This window comes from Moschus berezovskii, chromosome 16 (assembly GCF_049115385.1).
Source record: "Moschus berezovskii isolate FMDL1 chromosome 16, NW_MosBer_1.0, whole genome shotgun sequence".
NCBI lineage: Eukaryota > Metazoa > Chordata > Mammalia > Artiodactyla > Moschidae > Moschus > Moschus berezovskii.
Genome location: NC_142475.1, coordinates 16035344 through 16055223, shown reverse-complemented (window position 1 = coordinate 16055223; position 19880 = coordinate 16035344). Strand labels below are relative to the sequence as shown.

The following is a 19880-nucleotide window of genomic DNA, read 5'->3' as shown; positions in this document are numbered from 1 at the left end:
TGTGGTGGTCACTTAGGATTTTTTTGAACTTTTTAATTTTTGTACTGAAGGATATAGCAGATTAACAATGTTGTGATGGTTTCAGGTGAGCACCAAAGGGAACTCATCCATACAGATACGTGGATACTTAGGATCTTTTCTGGGGACACTGAGGCTTTAAAGGATCAAGTTTGAAAATCACTGGGAAAGTCTAGTTATTCTATGTTTATTTTCTACTTTAATCATTCAGTATAGGAAATGAGTCACTGAAGGATCCTAAACAGAAGAAAGACATGATTTGATTTGTGTTCAGAAAGGTCACTACGTTGTCTGTGTGACTAAAATCAAAACTGAGGTAAGGCATGGACACCAGTTTGGAGGATATGCTACAGTGGCCTCGGCAAGAAAAGATTAGAAGCTTAATTAAGACAGTAGAGTGGTGGATAGAGCAGTAGCGTTAAACAACCTGATGATCAGTTTGGTTTGGTGGGAAAAGAGAGTCTGGGTTCATTCTCAACTTGATCACTTTGGGGATTAAGTAAAGAATGTTAACTTTGGCAGACAAAGAGCATCTGGAGAAGCAGCAGGCTTGAAGGAAAAGATCTTGGATCTAGGTTTAGAACTGGTAAATTCAGGGTAACTCTAATTCACTGCAGGTCCAGGAATCGAGCTGTTGGAAAGTCAGAGAACTTAGGAGCAAGGTCAGGGCTGGAGAAATAGCATTAGGGGTCACAGGTAAAAATATGACAGGTGAAACCATGGGAGTTCCAGGAGGAGGTAGAATCAGCTAGAAAGACTGTGAGGAAGTAGTCAGAGAGACACAGGAGGAAGCTGGGTAAGTGCACAGGGACAATAACAATGTCGGCGTGAATGTTTTATGAATAAAGATTGAGGGTTAAAATGTTTACTTTCTTTGACAAATTTCAACTGTATTTGAAATGATTTTTAATAAAATTATGGTAAAGATTCTGCCAAAATTCTGAGATGTTTCTACAATCTAAGAATATTACAGATCTCTGCCTTATCATTGGGTGAAGGCAGTCTATTTGCCTTAGATATTTTTGTTTCTTCATTCTTATTTTACTTACTATATTTTATTCATTAACTATGCTGTTTTTAAATCTGACTAGTGAAAATCTATTTAGTAATTAAAAAAATCATATTTTAATAAAACTTATAGTTCTCTTAGTGAATGTAAGAACTTATACCTCCTTGTGTTCTTTGTTTACCTAAGGAAATGCAACTTCACCACAAGTACAAAGGCCATCTTTCATGGATTACTTTGATAAACAGGACTTCAAGAATAAGAGTCATGAAAACTGTAATCAGAATATGCATGAACCCTTCCCTATGTCCAAAAATGTTTTTCCTGATAACTGGAAAGTTCCTCAAGATGGAGACTTTGACTTCGTAAGTACATTTTACTTCTTCCATATTTCTTTTCTTTTTCTTTGTTTTGTCATCCTAGCAAAAATAGGTTGTGTGTGTGTGTATGCACTTCTGTGTGATTAAAATTATAGACTGTATTTTAATATTCGTGTGTTACCATATATGGGTAGAGGAGTGGTGAAATTGTAGTTTGTTTGTTGGAATGTAGTTTCAGAGAAGTATAAGTAATTGCTCGTGGTTAAATAAATTATAGCCCAAATTTAAAGAAATACTTCAGACTCTAAAACAAAAATGATAACTATTTCAGAAGATGTTTTTAATGATGCAAATATGAGCTATTTCTGACAGTAAATTCAATTTCCTAAACAAAAGATGCAAATGTATTTATGACATAGACATTGAGGAATTTGCCTCAGCTTTGAAAGTTAACTCAAATAGTTTCTTACTTAAGTGTTAATTCCACTTGGTTTGTCAGAAAAAATAGTCCTGTTCTATGTCTAGCTAGAAATCTAAGTGAGTAGTGAAAATCACTCTGTCGTGTCCATCTCTCTTCTACCCCGTAGACTGTAGCCTGCCAGGCTTCACTGTCCGTGGAATTCTCCAGGCCAGGATACTGGAATGGGTAGCCATTCCCTTCTCCAGGGGATCTTCCCAACTCAGGGATTAAACCTGGGTCTCCTGCATTGCAGGCAGATATTTTTACCATCTGCGCCACATAAACATGTCTATTGCCTCTTGTTACATTTTCTCTTTATTTTTTCTTTCTCCTTATTATTTCTTTTAATTAATTATTAAGAATTCTAAAATAACTCTACAATGTGAGAGAGTAAATTTTTAAAGTAAGTTCTTTAATGGGGTAGAAATTTTTATTAAGTGAATTTTTGTTTTAGTATGTATTACAAATAGCATTTTGGAGAAGGAAATGGCAGAACACTCCAGTATTCTTGCCTGAAGAACCCCATGAACAGAAGAGCTTGGTGGACTACAGCCCAGGGGGTTACAAAGAGTCAGACACAATTGAGCATGCACACACGTAAATAACATTTATTTTCGCCTATTGCTCTGTAGGGTTTTCACTTAACTGTAGCTGTATTTGTTAATAAATACATTTTTGTTATAAAACATACAATTTTAGATATATGTGTATCTTCAAAATTATTAAGTAATATCAAGCCACTTTGCTTAGACACCAAGCCTCTAAATGCTTTGGGATTATAAATATTTTTAATGTTAAATACTTTTCTCCTAAATACTGTGATTAAGTTTTTTTAGTAATCAGGTAATAAAGTTTCAAAATCTCTCCTCAGTAAATTTAGCACTAATTGCTAGCAACTATTAGCAATATCACAGGTGAGTCTGAAATACACTAATTATAGTATCTCCTTACTGTTTTTTCAATTTTGAGGTTATAAATTAGAAATCTGTATTTCTATACTTCTAATACAGTTTAATTTTATTCTGTCTCCTTTTAAAATATATATAAATTATTTAGAATTCTGCCACTCAAGCTTTAAATCATTCATGAACACAGTGAATAATGTAGAGTACTTAGCATCAAAGAACTCTGTTTTAGCTCAGTTGGAATAAATCTTAATAGCCTCTGGAATACAGTTTGAAATGAGCACAAAGTAATGAATAAATTATCATAGTTAAGAAAGAGCAAATAAAATGATTTAGTTCTGTTTAGGTTAGTCTTTGCTGCCACTCTCAAAATTTAGTAGCTTAAAATAACTACTTTATTTGCTTACAATTTTGTGGGTAAGCAGTTTGCCTAGGTTCAGCTGAGTGGTTCTTCTGCTAGTCTCCCCTGGAGTCTCTCACGTGACTGTAATCATCTAGCAGCTTGACTGGAGCTAAATGATCTCTAGAATCACTCATGTCTGGCACTTGTGCTAAGAGTTGTCTAGGCTGTATCACCCTATCATACAAGCCTGCAAGTTTTATGTTGTGGTAGCAGTGTTCCAAGAAGGTGATAGAAGAAGTTGCAAGGTCTTTTGAGTCCTAAGTTTAGAATTCAATATCATCAAAAAAATGAGTACTTAGAAATAATCTTAACCAAGGAGATGAAAGACCTGTACACCTAAAACTATAGTGTATTGCTGAAAGAAATTAAAGAAGACACCAATACATGGATTGGAAGACTTAATTTGGTTAAGATGTTAGCATTGTTCAAAGCAACCTACAGATTCAGTATAATCTCTATTAAAATCCCAATGTCATTTTTTTTACAGCAGTATAAAAATCCATGTAAAATTCATATGGAATTTCAAGGGACTCAAATAGTCTAAACAACCTTGAAAAAGAGAAACAAAGTTGGACTTCTCATCCTCATTTCAAAACTGCTACAAAACTACAGTAATCAAAGCAGACAGACGTGTAGACTGATGGAATGAATAGAAATCCCAGAAATAAACCATCACATGTACAACAAGGGTACTAAGACCATTCAATGAGGAAAGGATAGCCTTGTCAAGAAATAATGCTGGAAAAACTGAGTAGCCACAGCAAAAGAATGAATTTGGGCCTTTACCTTACACAGTATACAATAATTAACTCAAAATGAGTCAAGGATCTAAGTAAGTGTAAGAACTGTGTCTGTAAAACTCATAGGAAAAGCAAGGGGAAAGCTGTATGACTTTGGATTTGGCAGTGGTTTCTTAGATATGACACCAAAAGCAGAGGCAGCAACAACAAAAAATAGATAAACTGAACTAAAACTTGTGTGTATCCAAGTACACTATCAGCAGACAAGCATCGGCCCACAGAATGGGAGAAAGCATGAAAGTCGTATATCTGATAAGGCTTAGCACCCAGGATACAACTAAATGGGAGAAGGCAATGGCACCCCACTCCAGTACTCTTGCCTGGAAAATCCCATGGACGGAGGAGCCTGGTGGGCTGCAGTCCATGGGGTCGCAAAGAATCAGATACAACTGAGCGACTTCACTTTCACTTCTCACTTTCACACATTGGAGAAGGAAATGGCAACCCACTCCAGTGTTCTTGCCTGGAGAATCCCAGGGACAGAGGAGCCTGGTGGGCAGCAGCGTACAACTAAATGACTATAACTCAACAACAAAAGACTAAGCAACCCAATTTACAAATGGTCAAAGTACTCCAATAAATATTTCTCCAAAGAAGATATACAAATGGCCAGTAAACAAATGAAAAGATTTGTTTGTTATCCTCAAATAATGATTTCCTTAATCACTAAGGAAACACAGGTCCAAACCATGAGATACTATTTCACACCCATTATATAAATACACACACACACAGAAAATTAGTGTTGGTGAGGGTGAGGAGAATTTGGAAGGAACCCTTCCTTGTGCACTACACGTGGGAATGTAGATTGGTACAGCTATGGATAACAGTATGGCATTCCTCAAAAAAATTGAACATAAATTACCATGTGATCCAGCAATTCCATTTCTGGGTATATACCCAAAAAAATGAATAAAAGCAAAGACCTAAATAGATATTTGTATATCCACGTTCATAGCAGTGTTATTCACAATTGCCAAAAGATGGAAGCAACCCAAGTGTCCATTGGTAGATGAACAGATAAACATAATGTGATATATGCATACAATGAAATATGATTCAGCCTGAAAAGGAAGGAAATTTTGACACAAACCACAATGTGGATTGATGAACCATGAAGATAATAAGCTAAGTGAGACAGCCAATCACACAAAAGGATTCTGTGTGATTCCACTTATATGCAGTATCTAGTCTATCTAATTCATAGAAACAAAATAAAAATGGTGGTTGAAGGTACAGGGGAAAGGGGAAATAGGGAGTTATTCTTTTTTGAGTGCAGAACTTCAGTTTTGGAAGATAAGAAGAGTCCTAGGGATGGAGTGTCGTGCTGGTATTGCAATAGTGTGAATATACTTAATGCCACTGAACTCTACACTTAAAAGTGGTTATACTTTGTCGCTATATGTCACAAGGCCAGTCCAGATTCAAAGGATGTGGAAATGGACTTTACCTTGTGATGAGGAGAATAGCAAAGTCGCGCTGCAGAGGGCCCTGTGGAATGAATGAGAGTTATTACAGTCATCTTTGTGAATAATCTACTGAAAGCTGTCATAATGAAAAATTCAGCAGAATTCAGAATGATGAATTTAGGAAATCAGAGGTCACTGGTGGTTTTGGCGAGGGCCATCTCATACCCTACTTTTAGAATATTCATGCGCAGCTTTTGACATGCAGTCTTCTGCTGTCCCTTTTAAGCTCACTCTAGTTTTGAGTCAGAGCATCCGTTTTTGCAGTGGCCAACTTCTGATAACATCTTATGCCCATCATAGATTCTGCAGTCCTTCTGTCTGGAAATTCCAAAATTTGTTAGAAAACTTTGGCTTAACAAATGTCCTGTTTTCTGGTTTGGATTGTGCTAGGCACTATGGGTGTAAATATGTGTGTGTGTATACATTTGTTAAGACAAAATATAAGTTAGTAAAGTGTTAAATTGTAATCCAGAGCAATAATTCAGATATTATGTGGTTTTATTAAGAGGAGGACTCAGTAAAAGTTGAAGAAGGGAAGGCAGGCAGTACAAAGGATGATGTGTAATCAAAAGCTTAGAGGTAGGAAATGACAAGATATATTGGGTGACAATGAAGTGGAGACCTTCAAGTGCATTTGGAATAGTACGAGAGATAAAATAGAAAGCTAGGTTCAGGTTAGATGGTGGAAGTCTTAAATGTAAGATTGCAAAGTCTGAAATTTTATTTCCTAGAAAGTGGAAAACCAACTGAAGGTTTTTAGGTTGGAGAATGACATGATGAAAAGTGCTTTAAGAATATTAATCTTGATGGTAGCACACAGAATTGATTGATAGAAAAAGGCTAGAGGTAGGGGAAAATCAGGTATGAGAAATAGACTTTAAATAATATAGTAATAAAATGGAAAAGAAGCAGCAAAAGCAGGGAGAGATGTGGGAGACACTGGAAAGGTTAATCAGCAGAAATAGCTGACTTACTAAAGAGACTATATTGGTTAAGATGAGGAGCTAAATAATAGAAGGTGAAACTTAAAAAAGAGAGAGAGAAGGAAAATAAATTCACATCCGGGAAGAGTCTCCACGAGATCATGTGACTGGGTTTAATTTTTGCAGGATTATTTTTTTTCTGACTTACACAGGGCGTGTAGCCGTAAAAAGGGAGAGGGGAAGGGGATGGAATGACTAGAGCAGGAGTTCTTCCTTCTCCAGCGTCTGCCACACCTGTGAACTGCTCAACCCTCTCATCACTTGGAGGAAAGTGAAAAATGTTTGCGGTAGCTACTGAGGGAACGCAAATGGGAATAAATAAGAGATGAAGAAAGGAATCATCGCCAGAAGATGAATAAAGGATTGCTAAGAGAAGCAGTGAGTGTGTTGAAAAAAAGGAAGAGTATGTAAGAGGCTAAAAGAGAGTCGGACACAAGGAAGCAAAGGTGGGACCAAGTATAAAGAATGTGATAAAATACTTTGCTTACAAAACAAGAAGATGGACTAAAAGCAAAGACCAATTTCCAGTTAAGACCCCAGCTGGTGTTGATAAGGGAAATCTGGTCTTATTTATTCCATCATATATTAGATATAGAATGTTAAAAATGTGACTCATCAAAGTATAAAGTGTGTGCAGGTTTCTGTGCTTATCTTCCCTCTTTATGATGTATCTCAAGGACGCCTTCCAAAGGAACTAGATTTTCTATGATTCCTGTGTCTATGAAATACAAGTTCCTTGAAACTATCTGAAGTCATTTTGACTGCATTTACAGGACATGGATGGCTTTTCCTTGTGCCTTAAGAAAAAGAGTTTTCAAAAAAGAAAAACGAAAGCGAATACTTCTCTGTCTTTTGTAGTATTCAGAGCAGATTCCAAAAGGGCAAAACTTACTCGGAAAGACACCTGCCAGACAGATGTGCAGAGTAGGAGGCATTCTTTATCTTGAAGTCTGCATGCAACTTAATTTGTGTATTTTCTTTAGCATTTGTCTTTTAGATTTTCTGTCAGTTGGTTGTTTCCTGTTATGTTCCTGGATGTAAGGAGATGATAAGAGAAATAATTTGTGATTTCACCAACTTGAACGTAGCATAAAGATAAGATAAACTGTATTGAGGCTAACTGAACCAATTATTTTAACTCTACTAAAAAATGTTCTGTTTAGGGTGTGGCTATGAAAATTTCTAACACAAATGTGAAAGGCAAATCTGTTTATTACAGCACTCATCTAATGTTTCAGTTTTTGTTAGAATTATTTCCAAACAGATTTCGCATCCAGATTGTTTAGTGTTAATTGGAGAGCATGTATGAAGACCATGTTTTGCAGAAATTACACTATCATTCATACTTAAATAGATATTCTTTGGGTAATGTAAAGAGTTTGGAATAAGAACAAAAACTTTAAAATCCATCTGTTAATCCACCATATTGGTTCCAAATTTTAAAAAAGGACTTGGATTGACAGTAATTGCTATATAAGAGGAATTAAATAAATCAGTTATTTATTTATTTATTGTTTTGTTTTTGACTCAAACTGAAGGTAATGTAAGGTAACTTTTTAAAATTTTCTTTAATATTCAGTTTGTGTTGCTCTTTTGAGGTAAGGGACACAAAAATCTGCCATGTCAGCACTGGAGAAACAGTCTCCATAATGGTAGCAGAAGGCAGATAAAGTCCTCTCCTTCAAGTGTAAATGTGCCCTGAGCTTTGCTGAGTTTTTTACAGTTCTTCCTCTGACTCTGGATTGGCAAATCGTTACGGTGATAGGGAAAAAAAAAACCCACAAAACCCAAGAAACCTCAGTGCTGCCAACTGCAGAAAGCGGTAAAGCTGGAGGAAGTACCAGCCCTGCTTCTGGAGCCACAGGGGCATTTTAGGCATCTTCCCCTCTTAGGATCTTTTCAGCCCACCAGAGCAGCCAGCAGCGGTGGAGGGTGATGAAGTGGAGACAGTGGTGGGGTCCAGGAGCCCACTCAAACGCTTGTAGTGATGCCAGGCCTTTGGAAAGCCCTCAGCCACCCAGGCCCTTTAGGGAGCCTGGAGGGAAAAACTTCAGCCAACAGCATCTGCCAGTTTTCAGCAGCGTAGCAGTATGCTACCATCTGCTTTTGCTACTTAAATACCCGAGAGCGCCTTCGCGCTTTAAAGAGATGCTGGCTCACAGCTTCCCTCGTGGTGCACTCCTGAGTCAAAGAACTGCCTGTTCTCCTCAGACCCTAGTCGTGTGCACCGGGAAAGCACTTCCGCTGAGGGAAGTCTTTAAGCATATTGTCATCGATTAGTTTTGCATTAATTAAATGATTACTCTCAAGTATTTCCAGATGTTTGCAAGAGTATTACCCCAGTATGAGAAGATAACTGTAGATCCTTCAGATTTATTTCTTCTCGGGTAAAGAAGAAATAAACACAGAATCTCAAGCTCTTGAGTGGCCAGCCCTGGAGAAGCGTTTATGATCACAGGTGTACGTGCGGCCTGAACTGGAGTGTTTGTGGCACATGGTGCTTTCACTGCTCACTCTTTCCTTCGAGAGCCAACAGGAAATTAAAATTAATGAGAACCCTGCACTTTGAAACACTTGCAGAATTCTTGACTGTTGCAGTCCTTCGCCAACTCACAAAGTCTTTGCTGGCAGTTGCATCCAGCAGATGGTGTGCTGTGTGCACAGTTGTAGCACGTGATTGTCTAGGTCGATGTAGACTTTTTCATAAGTTTTTGGCCATCGGTCTACTGCGGCATTAAGACAGTCAAAACCTTTGTTTCGAAAGGAGGGTGGGGGCCTTCTTCAAAGATAAGCATTCATATCCAAGTAGGGGAAAAAAAATATTAACAGGCAACTAAACTGAATTTAATTAATTCTGTGGTAAAGACCACAAAAACTTTAGCATCTCTAAACCCTTAAACTGTTTTTTCCCTCGGTATAATTTAATCCATTTGGACACCTAAGGTAGAGTGAACATTTTGCTTTCTATTCCTAAATAGGCTGTTAAAGGCTTCCAAAATTTCGGAAGATTTGATTTGGTGCTTGTGTCTAGGCAAGATCTACTGAAACATTAAGCTAATTCTGCTTGCTTAGGTAATTAATGCCTTAAGTTAAAACTTACTGTATCGTCATTTCCTTTACAAATTAAAGTGAGCAGGCTTGTACTTCTTGGATTAATTAAGATAGAAAGCACAGGTGCAGTGTGTGGGTTCTTGTCACCATGTTGGAATTTATTACGATGTTTAAAGCACGTGGCAAAAAGAAAAATGGTTTTCCGAAGAGTTTTAAAAAGCATAAACGTTGCTTATAGTAATTAATTCTGTAAAAAATGTCATTTATCTAGAAGAGTGTGTTGAAAAATTGATTACATTTTAAAACAAAGATGTTAATACTCTTAAACATGTTGTGGCTAATGTTGATGTCTTAGGAAGTTATTTTGACTAAGTGCACTTTTTGTTCATAACCTCATTTTGAATGTTTAGTCAATAAGCAGTGGAGACTGCTGGGTGATTATGTGAAAAAAACATGTTAAGAACCAGTAATGGAATTTAGGATTATAGAGTGGACAATAAAATGTATTGCCTTCTAATTTAAGACCGATGTCCCACAGTATTTACTTCTTAAATAAACCATGACATTTCAAACAAGTTGTTAGGATTGACTGAACCTCACTAGTTATCAGGTTGTGTTGACAATAGAAGAGTACTTTTTTTACTTTAACCATCCTAAATGGAATTTATTCAAGTCTGAAACTGGGTGTGTACATTCATACTTAATTCAGGTTTAATGTCAGAGCCCTTCCCATAACTGATTCCGTCATGCTTCCTGATCTGTATCTTTCACAGTTATAGGTACATAGTTCATTTTGGGCCCATTAGATTTGTTGGCCTGGTTAAACTAATGCCCCTTTCTCTCTCGTCGTAATTTTAGGTTGGAAATTTTTTCCATTCTACCTCTCATTTGTTAAATGTAGAAAGCTTTCATTAGGCTGGATCCTTTGGATTAGAAGACATTCCAGTAAATTACAGCTTTTTAAAAATCAAAACCTAGTTGTCTTGATTCAGAACCAAACTAGTTTTATTTTATAATTTTGTCCAACAATAATAGAAATATCTTTCCAGAAATATAGACAGATCGTACAGAGATAAGCAAAAGAGGGTATCAAACTAACATGTAGTAGCAGGTAAAAGAATTTTGATATAGAGATACTTAATTATATTGATTTATTTTTAAGACACATTTTCATGGCTTTTCGCAAAGGAGTTTTTTTTTTCCCTTCATGAATTAAGTAATGGTGCATATTAAATTTGATATGCAGTATACTGCATAAAAGTAATTAAAGCTGTTTCTTATTAGTGTCTTATAAAAATCTTGGTTAATCCTTCCATTTAGTTTTTTTATCTCCCTTAATATGAGAATGCAAATTAAACTATATAATAGTCAAGGCTAAAAATTTTCAGATATGCAAAAAGCTGATAATCAGCCACACACTTTTACTGACTAGTCAAATGAAATTAGTAGTTAGTTATGGATTATTATTGCTATGGAAGAAAGTTCTGAAACAGTCATTTTCATGATTATAATCTTTGATGAAAAGAAATTTACTGACTTTAACTCCTTAGAACTTTAGTGATAGTACAGAACTCCTGAAAATTGACTGACTTTGACTTTAAATATTCAATTATTCTTACCCTGACTGTGAACACTGTCACTTGACATATAAGGCTCAATAGAAACCAGATGGTTAAGTTCCCCTTTGATTCACAGAAATCAGTGAATTACAGCTAATGTCTGCAAACAAATTCTGCCTTTCCTTTTTTCCTTTACTATAGAATTATAGGTATAGTCTTCCAGAAAAATATTCTTGAAATAGCTGAAATTAATAAATTATCCAACGCTGACCAATGTAGTAGTCATTTATCAGCAGCTCTTTAGATATGCTAAAAATTCACCTTTTTTGTTGTCATTTTTTAAGCATTTTCCATAACTTAGTCAACCTTTGAGTTTCTTTTTATTTTTTACATCAGTTGCTCTCACTTGTAAGAATTTCTTCCTTGTCTGTACTCATTTATACCTTTTTTTCTCTTGAGTCCACGCTGGAAGTCTGAGGCTTCCATCCGTTCCAAGCCTATTCCACATTTTGCTGGAACTCAGGATTAGATGCTGCATGAAGTTTAAAATGTCAGCATCTGAGATTATTTTTCTCACTCATCAGTTCTTTTAAGTTTAAAGTGATAAGTGCAGTTTTGTCTACCTGTGTAATTTTACCGCTCAGAATTTTCCCTGTCCTTTTGCTTCTAGATGCTAATTATTAGCTGAAATAATAGCTAATAAACATTGAGAGTTTATTGTGTGCTGAGTACATTTCAAAGCATTTTCTTGAAATTGATCCTTTTGCAGAAGGTACTGTTGTAATTTCTCCCCCACCTTTAAAAAAAAAAAGACTGAGGAAACTCCAAAATCAATGTGGATGCTGATTGCAGCCATGAAATTAAAAGATACTTACTCCTTGGAAGGAAAGTTATGACCAACCTAGATAGCATATTAAAAAGCAGAGCCATTACTTTGCCGACCAAGGTCCGTCTAGTCAAGGCTATGGTTTTTCCATTGGTCATGTATGGATGTGAGAGTCGGACTGTGAAGAAAGCTGATCGCCGAAGAATTGATGCTTTTGAACTGTGGTGTTGGAGAAGACACTTGAGAGTCCCTTGGACTGCAAGGAGATCCAACCAGTCCATTCTAAAGGAGATCAATCCTGGGTGTTCATTGGAAGCACTGATGATGAAGCTGAAGCTCCTGTACTTTGGCCACCTCATGCGAAGAGTTGACTCACTGGAATAGACGCTGATGCTGGGAGGGATTCAGCGCAGGAGGAGATGGGGACGACAGAGAATGAGGTGGCTGGATGGCATCACTGACTCGATGGACATGAGTTTGAGTGAACTCCTGGAGTTAGTGATGGACAGAGAGGCCTGGCGTTCTCATGGGGTCGCAAAGAATCGGACACGACTGGGCGACTGAACTGAACTGAACTGAAGGCATAGAGAGCTGATAAGTTCATAGTCAAAGTCACATAGCCTTGGGTGACAGCTGAAATTTGAACCCAGAAGATATGACTACAGAGTTTGCCCTGTACAGTTAATTACCCTTGACAACTACACTGTTGTGAAGCCTTTAGCGAACAGGCTGTAGCTTGAGCCTGGAATAAAAATAGAAGATGGGTAAATGATGGCACTGAACCCAACCTGTAGACAGAGGCAAAACTGATGATGACTGGAGTAAAGTAGATTTCATACACGGTGCAGGCAAAGGCGCAGGTACAAAGCAAGTTGGCTTAGCCAGAAACGCAGAAGAAGGCTTTTCTGCACACTTCAGCTAAATGAGAGAACAGGTCCTAAAGGAGACAATGCCTGCGAAACAGAGTAATATTGGGGATAATTTGGGAGTGACCTAGGTTGTGAAGGTCTTAACTGCCAAGTAGGTATTCAGCCTTAATTCTGTGGGCAGTGGATAACTAGTGCAGAGTTCTTTTCGGGAGAGGAACCCTTATCAAATTGGTTTTTTAGTGTCAGGGTGAAGCAGATAGGAATCGGATAGCCTGGAACCCTAGGACGGCTGGATGAAAGCTCGTTGAAACTGTCAAATGATAAAGACAAAGACAGTGAAATTAGTGATGAGCGATTCGCTTTAAGATATATCCTAGATTTAAGAATCATCTGGATATGATAACCAATCATATGTAGGGGATTGGAATGAAGAAAAGGTTTTCTAATCTAGAGAATTGGATTAATGATGTTGCCATTGTTTGAGATACAGAGTGGAGAAGAAGGAAAGAAGGGGTTTTGGAGATTGGGCTTGGAGGGGGAGCTGATTCTGTTGCAGATGTATTAGTTTATAATGTCTGGAGGACATACAGTACACTCGATAGTTGAAAACACAGGACGAAGCTATGATTCTGGGAACATTTGGCCCAGAGTGCATGAGATCACCCAGAGAGAGCCTTGAAGTAAGGACAGAGAGTTACCAAAAGTGGGTTTTTAGGGAATCCTAGGTCAGCAGAGAAGGAGCAGTGAGCAGTGGAGACTAGCTTTATCTAGCTTTGGATATAAGCTGAGTCAAGCTAACTTAAGCAGGCAGATAACAGCTGTCATTTGGGAATTTACCAGGGCTGACATTTTACTTTTTTTTTTTTCTAATTGGGGCCTGTATCAGTCTAAACTTGAACTTCATAGTTTCAGCTTCCAGATTTTGTGTTCTTAGCTCTTTGAGGATTCGTCCTGGTATCATGATTCATGCTGGTACATTTTTAAATGTAAAATACTTTTTGTGTGTGTTACACTTAGTTGTGTCCAATTCTTTGTGACCCCATGGACTGTAGCCTGCCAGGCTCCTCTATCCATGGAATTCTCCAGGCAAGAATACTGAAGTGGGTTGCCATTCCCTTCTCCAGGGGATCTTCCCAACACAGGGATCAAATCTGGGTCTCCTGCATTGAAGGCAGATTCACAGTTACAATTCATTGAGTATAAACCTGAAATGGCTTTTTCTCCAAACTTACTTTGAACAGTGGATACACTATCTAATCTCCTTTTTCTGCCCCCTTAACTTGCATTTCAACAAATGCTACAAGTTTCTGGTTACTTTTGGTTAGTAAAAGTGTGACTAGTTTAAAACTTTATGCTCAAATGTGATTTAAATCTCACCTGATCATTCCCTACCCTGTGTCTCAGGATAGGCCACCGCAGTGGTTTAAGATAGTTGGTATGCTTTCTGCCTCTGCTGGGTCCCACTCTTGGAGGGTTGGGCAGTAAGAGGGAAGGGGTGAGGAGCAGGCTAGTGGAAGGCCAGAAGAGGCTGAGCTCATCATCTGGACCTGGTCATCTGAAGATGGCCAGTCCTATTCTGGCACTGTCTGGTTCTAGCTGCTGTAGAGTGTCTCTGCTGATGTTGCAGTTTCCATGTGGACCATATCAGTGGTTTCTTGGGGTGAGAATCTTTCCTCATTTTTTCACTTAACCGTGAAAAACCATTTTTCAGAAATGGGCAACTGCTTCTCCAGTTCAAACCCCTTTTCTAGTAACGTGACATCTCTGATATCCATGGCTCCATGTGAGGGAATATGTTTAACTGTGAAAATAAACAGAATTCATGTAAAGGAGCTTAGAAAAAAATAAAGCCAAACACTATCATCTCTGTTTATGGTTATTATTCTGAAAGATTAAAAAAAAATCACATGCATCTAAACAGCTAAAGATTATTTTAAAATATGCTTACAGAGTTTTCCATCCCCTTTTCTGTTTCATAACTATAACATTAAAAACAGTAGCATCTGTATCAGTTTACCTGTTGGTAACAATTTAATGCATGTTCTCTAAGTTAAATGAACATCCCTCTCAAGTCTTTATTTTGTAATTTAGGGGAAACCTGTTTTGTATTAATATTTGAAATAAGTATCGAATAAAACCAGCTTCTAACTGCAGAACAAGATAACAATGTAAGAGAAGGCATTCAAGAAATCTTTCAGTTCATACTCTTGACTCAGTTTCATGCTGATCTACTTAAATATGTATTTGGCCTCTTGTATTTAGGATAGCTTTCCTGTAAGGGAAAATGTCCTAAAATCCTTAAGCATGACTGTACATACTTTTATTTTTAGAATAAAGAGAAATTTTATTGAATTTTTGCATCTCTAATAAAATAATCACAAGTGTACAGTATATGCAGTAGCTGCTTTGTATTTTTAAATTAGGTTCTTATATGGTTATATTTTAAAAGTTGTTGGGATATGTAAATGTTAAATTATTAGATACTATAGTTGAAATGATTCACGTGCAACACATGAATATGCAGTTGTCTCTGTAGATTTTATTCATTTATTTTTGTTTTAATTGGCATTTATTTAGTATTTCTAGTCCCCTACTTTCAAGACCTGTACTTTGAAATTTTATAGAGCTTGATATCAAGGTATTTTATTAAATGGTGTGTGTGTGAGTTGCTCAGTTGTGTCCTACTCTTTGTGAACCCATGGACTGTATTCTGCCAAGTTCCTCTGTCTGTGGAATTCTGTAGGCAAGAATACTGGAGTGGGTAGCCATCCCCTCCTCCAGGGAATATTCCTGACCCAGGGATCGAACCGAGGTCTCCTGCATTGCAGATGGATTCTTTAACATCTGAGCCACTAGGGAAGCCCAATTAAATGGGAACCTAGAATAAATTCAGAAGATAGGGTTAAGAAAAAAGAAAAATACCAGGCTTTGAAATGAATCCTGTCATTTTTGGTGTCCAGGTTATACACAAATGTTAAAAAAATAAACAACAACAGAAGAAACTGGCAAAATGAAAGAATGATCTCAACTCTTCATTCTAATATGTGATGAATTTCTATAATGAAGAAATGATTATCAGGGAAACTGGGTACCATTTTCTTATGTATTATTTAGCAGTCAAATTCAACTTAGTGCATAATCCAGAGGCACACCATAAATGTGCAAGTCCTATTTTTGTCTGTGTCAGAAGACAGTTAGTTATGTGTGCTATTTTTTTTCCTTTCAGTTGCTTAATCAGTTTTGCAAATAATTTAGAAAAACTGTACCAGGCCAAAGGACCCCATGTTCCTTATGAGAGTTCCAAGTGGATCCTCTTACTGAATTAATTTCTAAAGGAAGATGAAAAGGCACAGAGAGGGTACTTAAAATACTTTTGCTTAACAAATGACATATTAAAAACTGAAAAGGAAATTTGTTAGTATGTTCACTTCAGGTCAGTTGCACAGTCATGTCCAACTCTTTGTGACCTCATGGACTGCAGCACGCCAGGCTTCCCTGTCCATCACCAACTCCCGGAGCTTGCTAAAACTCATGGTAACAAGTCAGTGATGGCATCCAACCTCTGTGTCCCCTTCTCCTGCCTTCAATCTTTCCCAGCGTCAGGGTCTTTTCCAGTAAGTCAGTTCTTCACATCAGGTGGCCAAAGTATTGGCATTTCAGCTTCAACATCAGTCCTTCAAATGAACACTCAGGACTGATCTCCTTTAGAATGGACTGGTTGGATCTCCTTGCAGTCCAAGGGACTCTCAAGAATCTTCTCCAACACCACAGTTCAAAATGATCAGTTCTTCAGCGCTTAGCTTTCTTTATAGTCCAACTCTCACATGATGACAGCTTTCTTACCTTGTCTTTTAAACCTTCCTTGTCATAGAACCACCCTGATCACTTTGTAGTCTGTTTACAGTGACCACACAGCCTGAGTTTTCCTGGACAGTTCTGATTTCAGATAATCCATTTTAGTGTCAAGCCACATGTTGTAACTTTTTGCTTAGATATTTTATAACATACCTACATCTGTATGTTGTTGGGAAATTTGGCTCTACTCATCTTGGCCTGCTGCTGCTGCTAAGTCGCTTCAGTCGTGTCCGACTCTGTGCAACCCTGTAGGTGGCAGCCCACCAGGCTCCCCTGTCCCTGGGATTCTCCAAGCAAGAACACAGGAGTGGGTTGCCATTTCCTTCTCCAGTGCATGAAAGTGAAAAGTGAAAGTGAAGTCGCTCAGTCGTGTCCAGCTCTTGGCAACCCTATGGACTGCAGCCCAGCAGGCTCCTCCGCCTATGGGGTTTTCCAGGCAAGAGTGCTGGAGTGGGTTGCCATTGCCTTCTCCCATCTTGGCCTTGTTAATCCTTAGGTATTGTTAATGAGTTTTTAAAGTAAGTGAACATGTATTTCCTCAGCATATTTAGTGAATTTATTATGGGTAACCTTTCAACTATGCATATTATTGTATAAGTTTCCCAGGTTTTCTGTTCTTCACAAAATATGTAGTCTAGTCCCTGTGTTAGGTGATTTTATAGACGTAACATTCATTTTCTTGGGCACAACAGTAGCATGTGGTAATATAGGAAAACATCCTTATTCTCAGAAGGTGCATGCTGATGTATTTAGATGTGAAGTGCCATGTTGTTCTGTTTGTACTTTACAGTGGCTCAAAACAGAAGTGTGTGTGTGTGTGTGTAGAAAGAAAGGTAAGTAGATACAGTAAACTGTTAACAGTTATTGAAGCAAAGTAGAGACTATATATGTGTGTTCATTATACTACCATATTTTAACTTTTCTATGGCTATTTGCTATTTTTTATCATAAAGAATTGGGAAAAAGATATACACTCCCTTTCTGTAATTATGCTGGGTTTTTTGTAAGGTTTGTAGCATTTTAAAATATTTGACCCAAGGCAGCATATATAAAGTACATTTATATTTCTACAGCTGCTTTTATTAGTATTTGCTTCTACCTTTACCTTTTATAATTCTTATATTTGTGTTTATTTTTTTGCACCAAACATTATATGTATGATTTTAAGAGAAGTTATACATATGCCCAGATACTCACCACCTATATAGATTAAGCGATATAAATTATAATTTCTTAAAAGCCCCTTATGTTTCCCCAACTCTTCCTATACCAATATCCACTATTGTTACTTTTGTGGTAATTATTAACATTACTGTTCTTTTCTTTGTAGTTTTACCAACCAGGTGTATGTTATTTTCTATTTTTTCATATTTATACTTATCAAAAAATAAATTGTTGAAGTATAATTGATTTACAATACTATATTAGTTTCTGGTGTACAACAGTGATTTGATATTTTTATAATTATTCTCCATTTAAAGTTATCACAGAATAATGCATTTCCCTGTGCTGTCAGTATTTCCTTGTTGCTTATTTATATTATACGTAGTAGTTTGTGTCTCCTAATCCCATGCTCCTGTCTTGCCCCTTCCTTCTTTCCTCTCCCCACTGGTAATCACCAGTTTATTCTCTGTATCTCGAGTCTATTTCTGTTTTGTTATATACATTTATTTATTTTTTCGACTCCACATATAATTGATAATATAGAGTATATGTCTGTCTCTGTCTGACTTCACTGAGCATAATACCCTCTAGGTCCCTCTACTTTGCATATACCCTTGTTGGGAATGTAAATTGGTGTAGCCACTATGGAAAACAGTATGGAGGTTCCTCAAAAAAGTAAAAATAGAACTCACATATGATTCAGCAATTTCACTGCTGGGTATATGTCTGAAGAAAATGAAGATATTAGTGTGAAAAGATATGTGCACCCCAGTGTTCATAACCGCTTTATTTACAATAGCCAAGATATGGAAACAGCCCAAGTGGTTATCAACAGATGAATATAAAGATGTGAAGAGGTGGTATATTATGTGCAGGAGACGCTCAAACACATTTCTGTCTCAGTCTCTGTGGGGTCCCTGGTGATGCACACAAGGTTTGTTTGAGCCCTCTGAGTGTCTCTGGCAAGAATCGGATTTGATTCTAAACGCGAATTCTTCCCTCCTACCATCTTGCTGGGGCTTCTCATTGCCCTTGGGCATGGGGTATCTCCTCACGGCCACTCCAGCACTGCACAGAGTTTTATTAAAGCATGAAAAGGGACACGGAAAGCTTCTGACATAGACATCAGATGGGGGACAGAGAATGCCCAGATAATCTTCACAACCCAAGATATTCACCATGGTATAATCACTCATCTAGAGCCAGACATCCTGGAACGTGAAGTCAAGTGGGCCTTAGGAAGCATTAATATGAACAAAGCTAGTAGAGGTGATGGAATTCCAGTTGAGCTATTTCAAATCCTAAAAGATAATGCTGTGAAGGTGCTGCACTCAATATGCCAGCAAATTTGGAAAACTCAGCAGTGGCCACAGGACTGGAAAAGGTCAATTTTCATTCCAGTCCCAAAGAAAGGCAGTGCCAAAGAATGCTCAAACTACCACACAATTGCACTCATCTCACACACTAGTAAAGAAATGCTCAAAATTCTTCAGGCTAGGCTTCAATAGTACATGAACTGTGAACTTCCAGTTGTTCAAACTGGGTTTAGAAAAGGCAGAGGAACTAGAAATCAAATTGCCAGCATCCGTTGGATTATCGAAAAAGCAAGAGAGTTCCAGAGAAATATCTATTTCTGCCTTATTGACTATGCCAAAGCCTTTGACTGTGTGGATCACAATAAACTGTGGAAAATTCGTAAAAAAATGGGAATCCCAGACCACCCGACCTGCCTCCTGAGAAATCTGTATGCAGGTCAGGAAGCAACAGACCTGGACATGGAACAACAGACTGGTTCCAAATAGGAAAAGGAGTACGTCAAGGCTATATATTGTCAGCCTGCTTATTTAACTTATATGCAGAGTGCATCATGAGGAACACTGGGCTAGAAGAAGCACAAGCTGGAATCAAGATTGCCGGGAGAAATATCAATAACCTCAGATATGCACATAACACCACCCTTATGGCAGAAAGCGAAGAAGAACTAAAGAGCTTCTTGATGAAAGTGAAAAAGGAGAGTGAAAAAGTTGGCTTAAAGCTAAGATCAGAAAACTAAGATCATGGCATCCGGTCCCATCACTTCATGGCAAATAGATGGGGAAACAGTGGGAACAGTGTTAGACTTTATTTTTTTGGGCTCCAAAATCACAGCAGATGGTGACCACAGCCATGAAATTAAAAGACACTTACTCCTT

General features: G+C 37.6%; 1 protein-coding gene across 1 annotated transcript in view; it reads left to right on the top strand.

The window, feature by feature from the left end:
- The window catches only part of STK3 (serine/threonine kinase 3), a 308548-nt gene that overhangs the window by 234463 nt on the left and 54205 nt on the right, over positions 1-19880 (top strand). The window contains exon 10 of the mRNA XM_055432459.2: positions 1214-1389. Within this exon, the coding sequence (XP_055288434.1) occupies positions 1214-1389 (176 nt within the window). The remainder of the gene's footprint in view (positions 1-1213; positions 1390-19880) is intronic.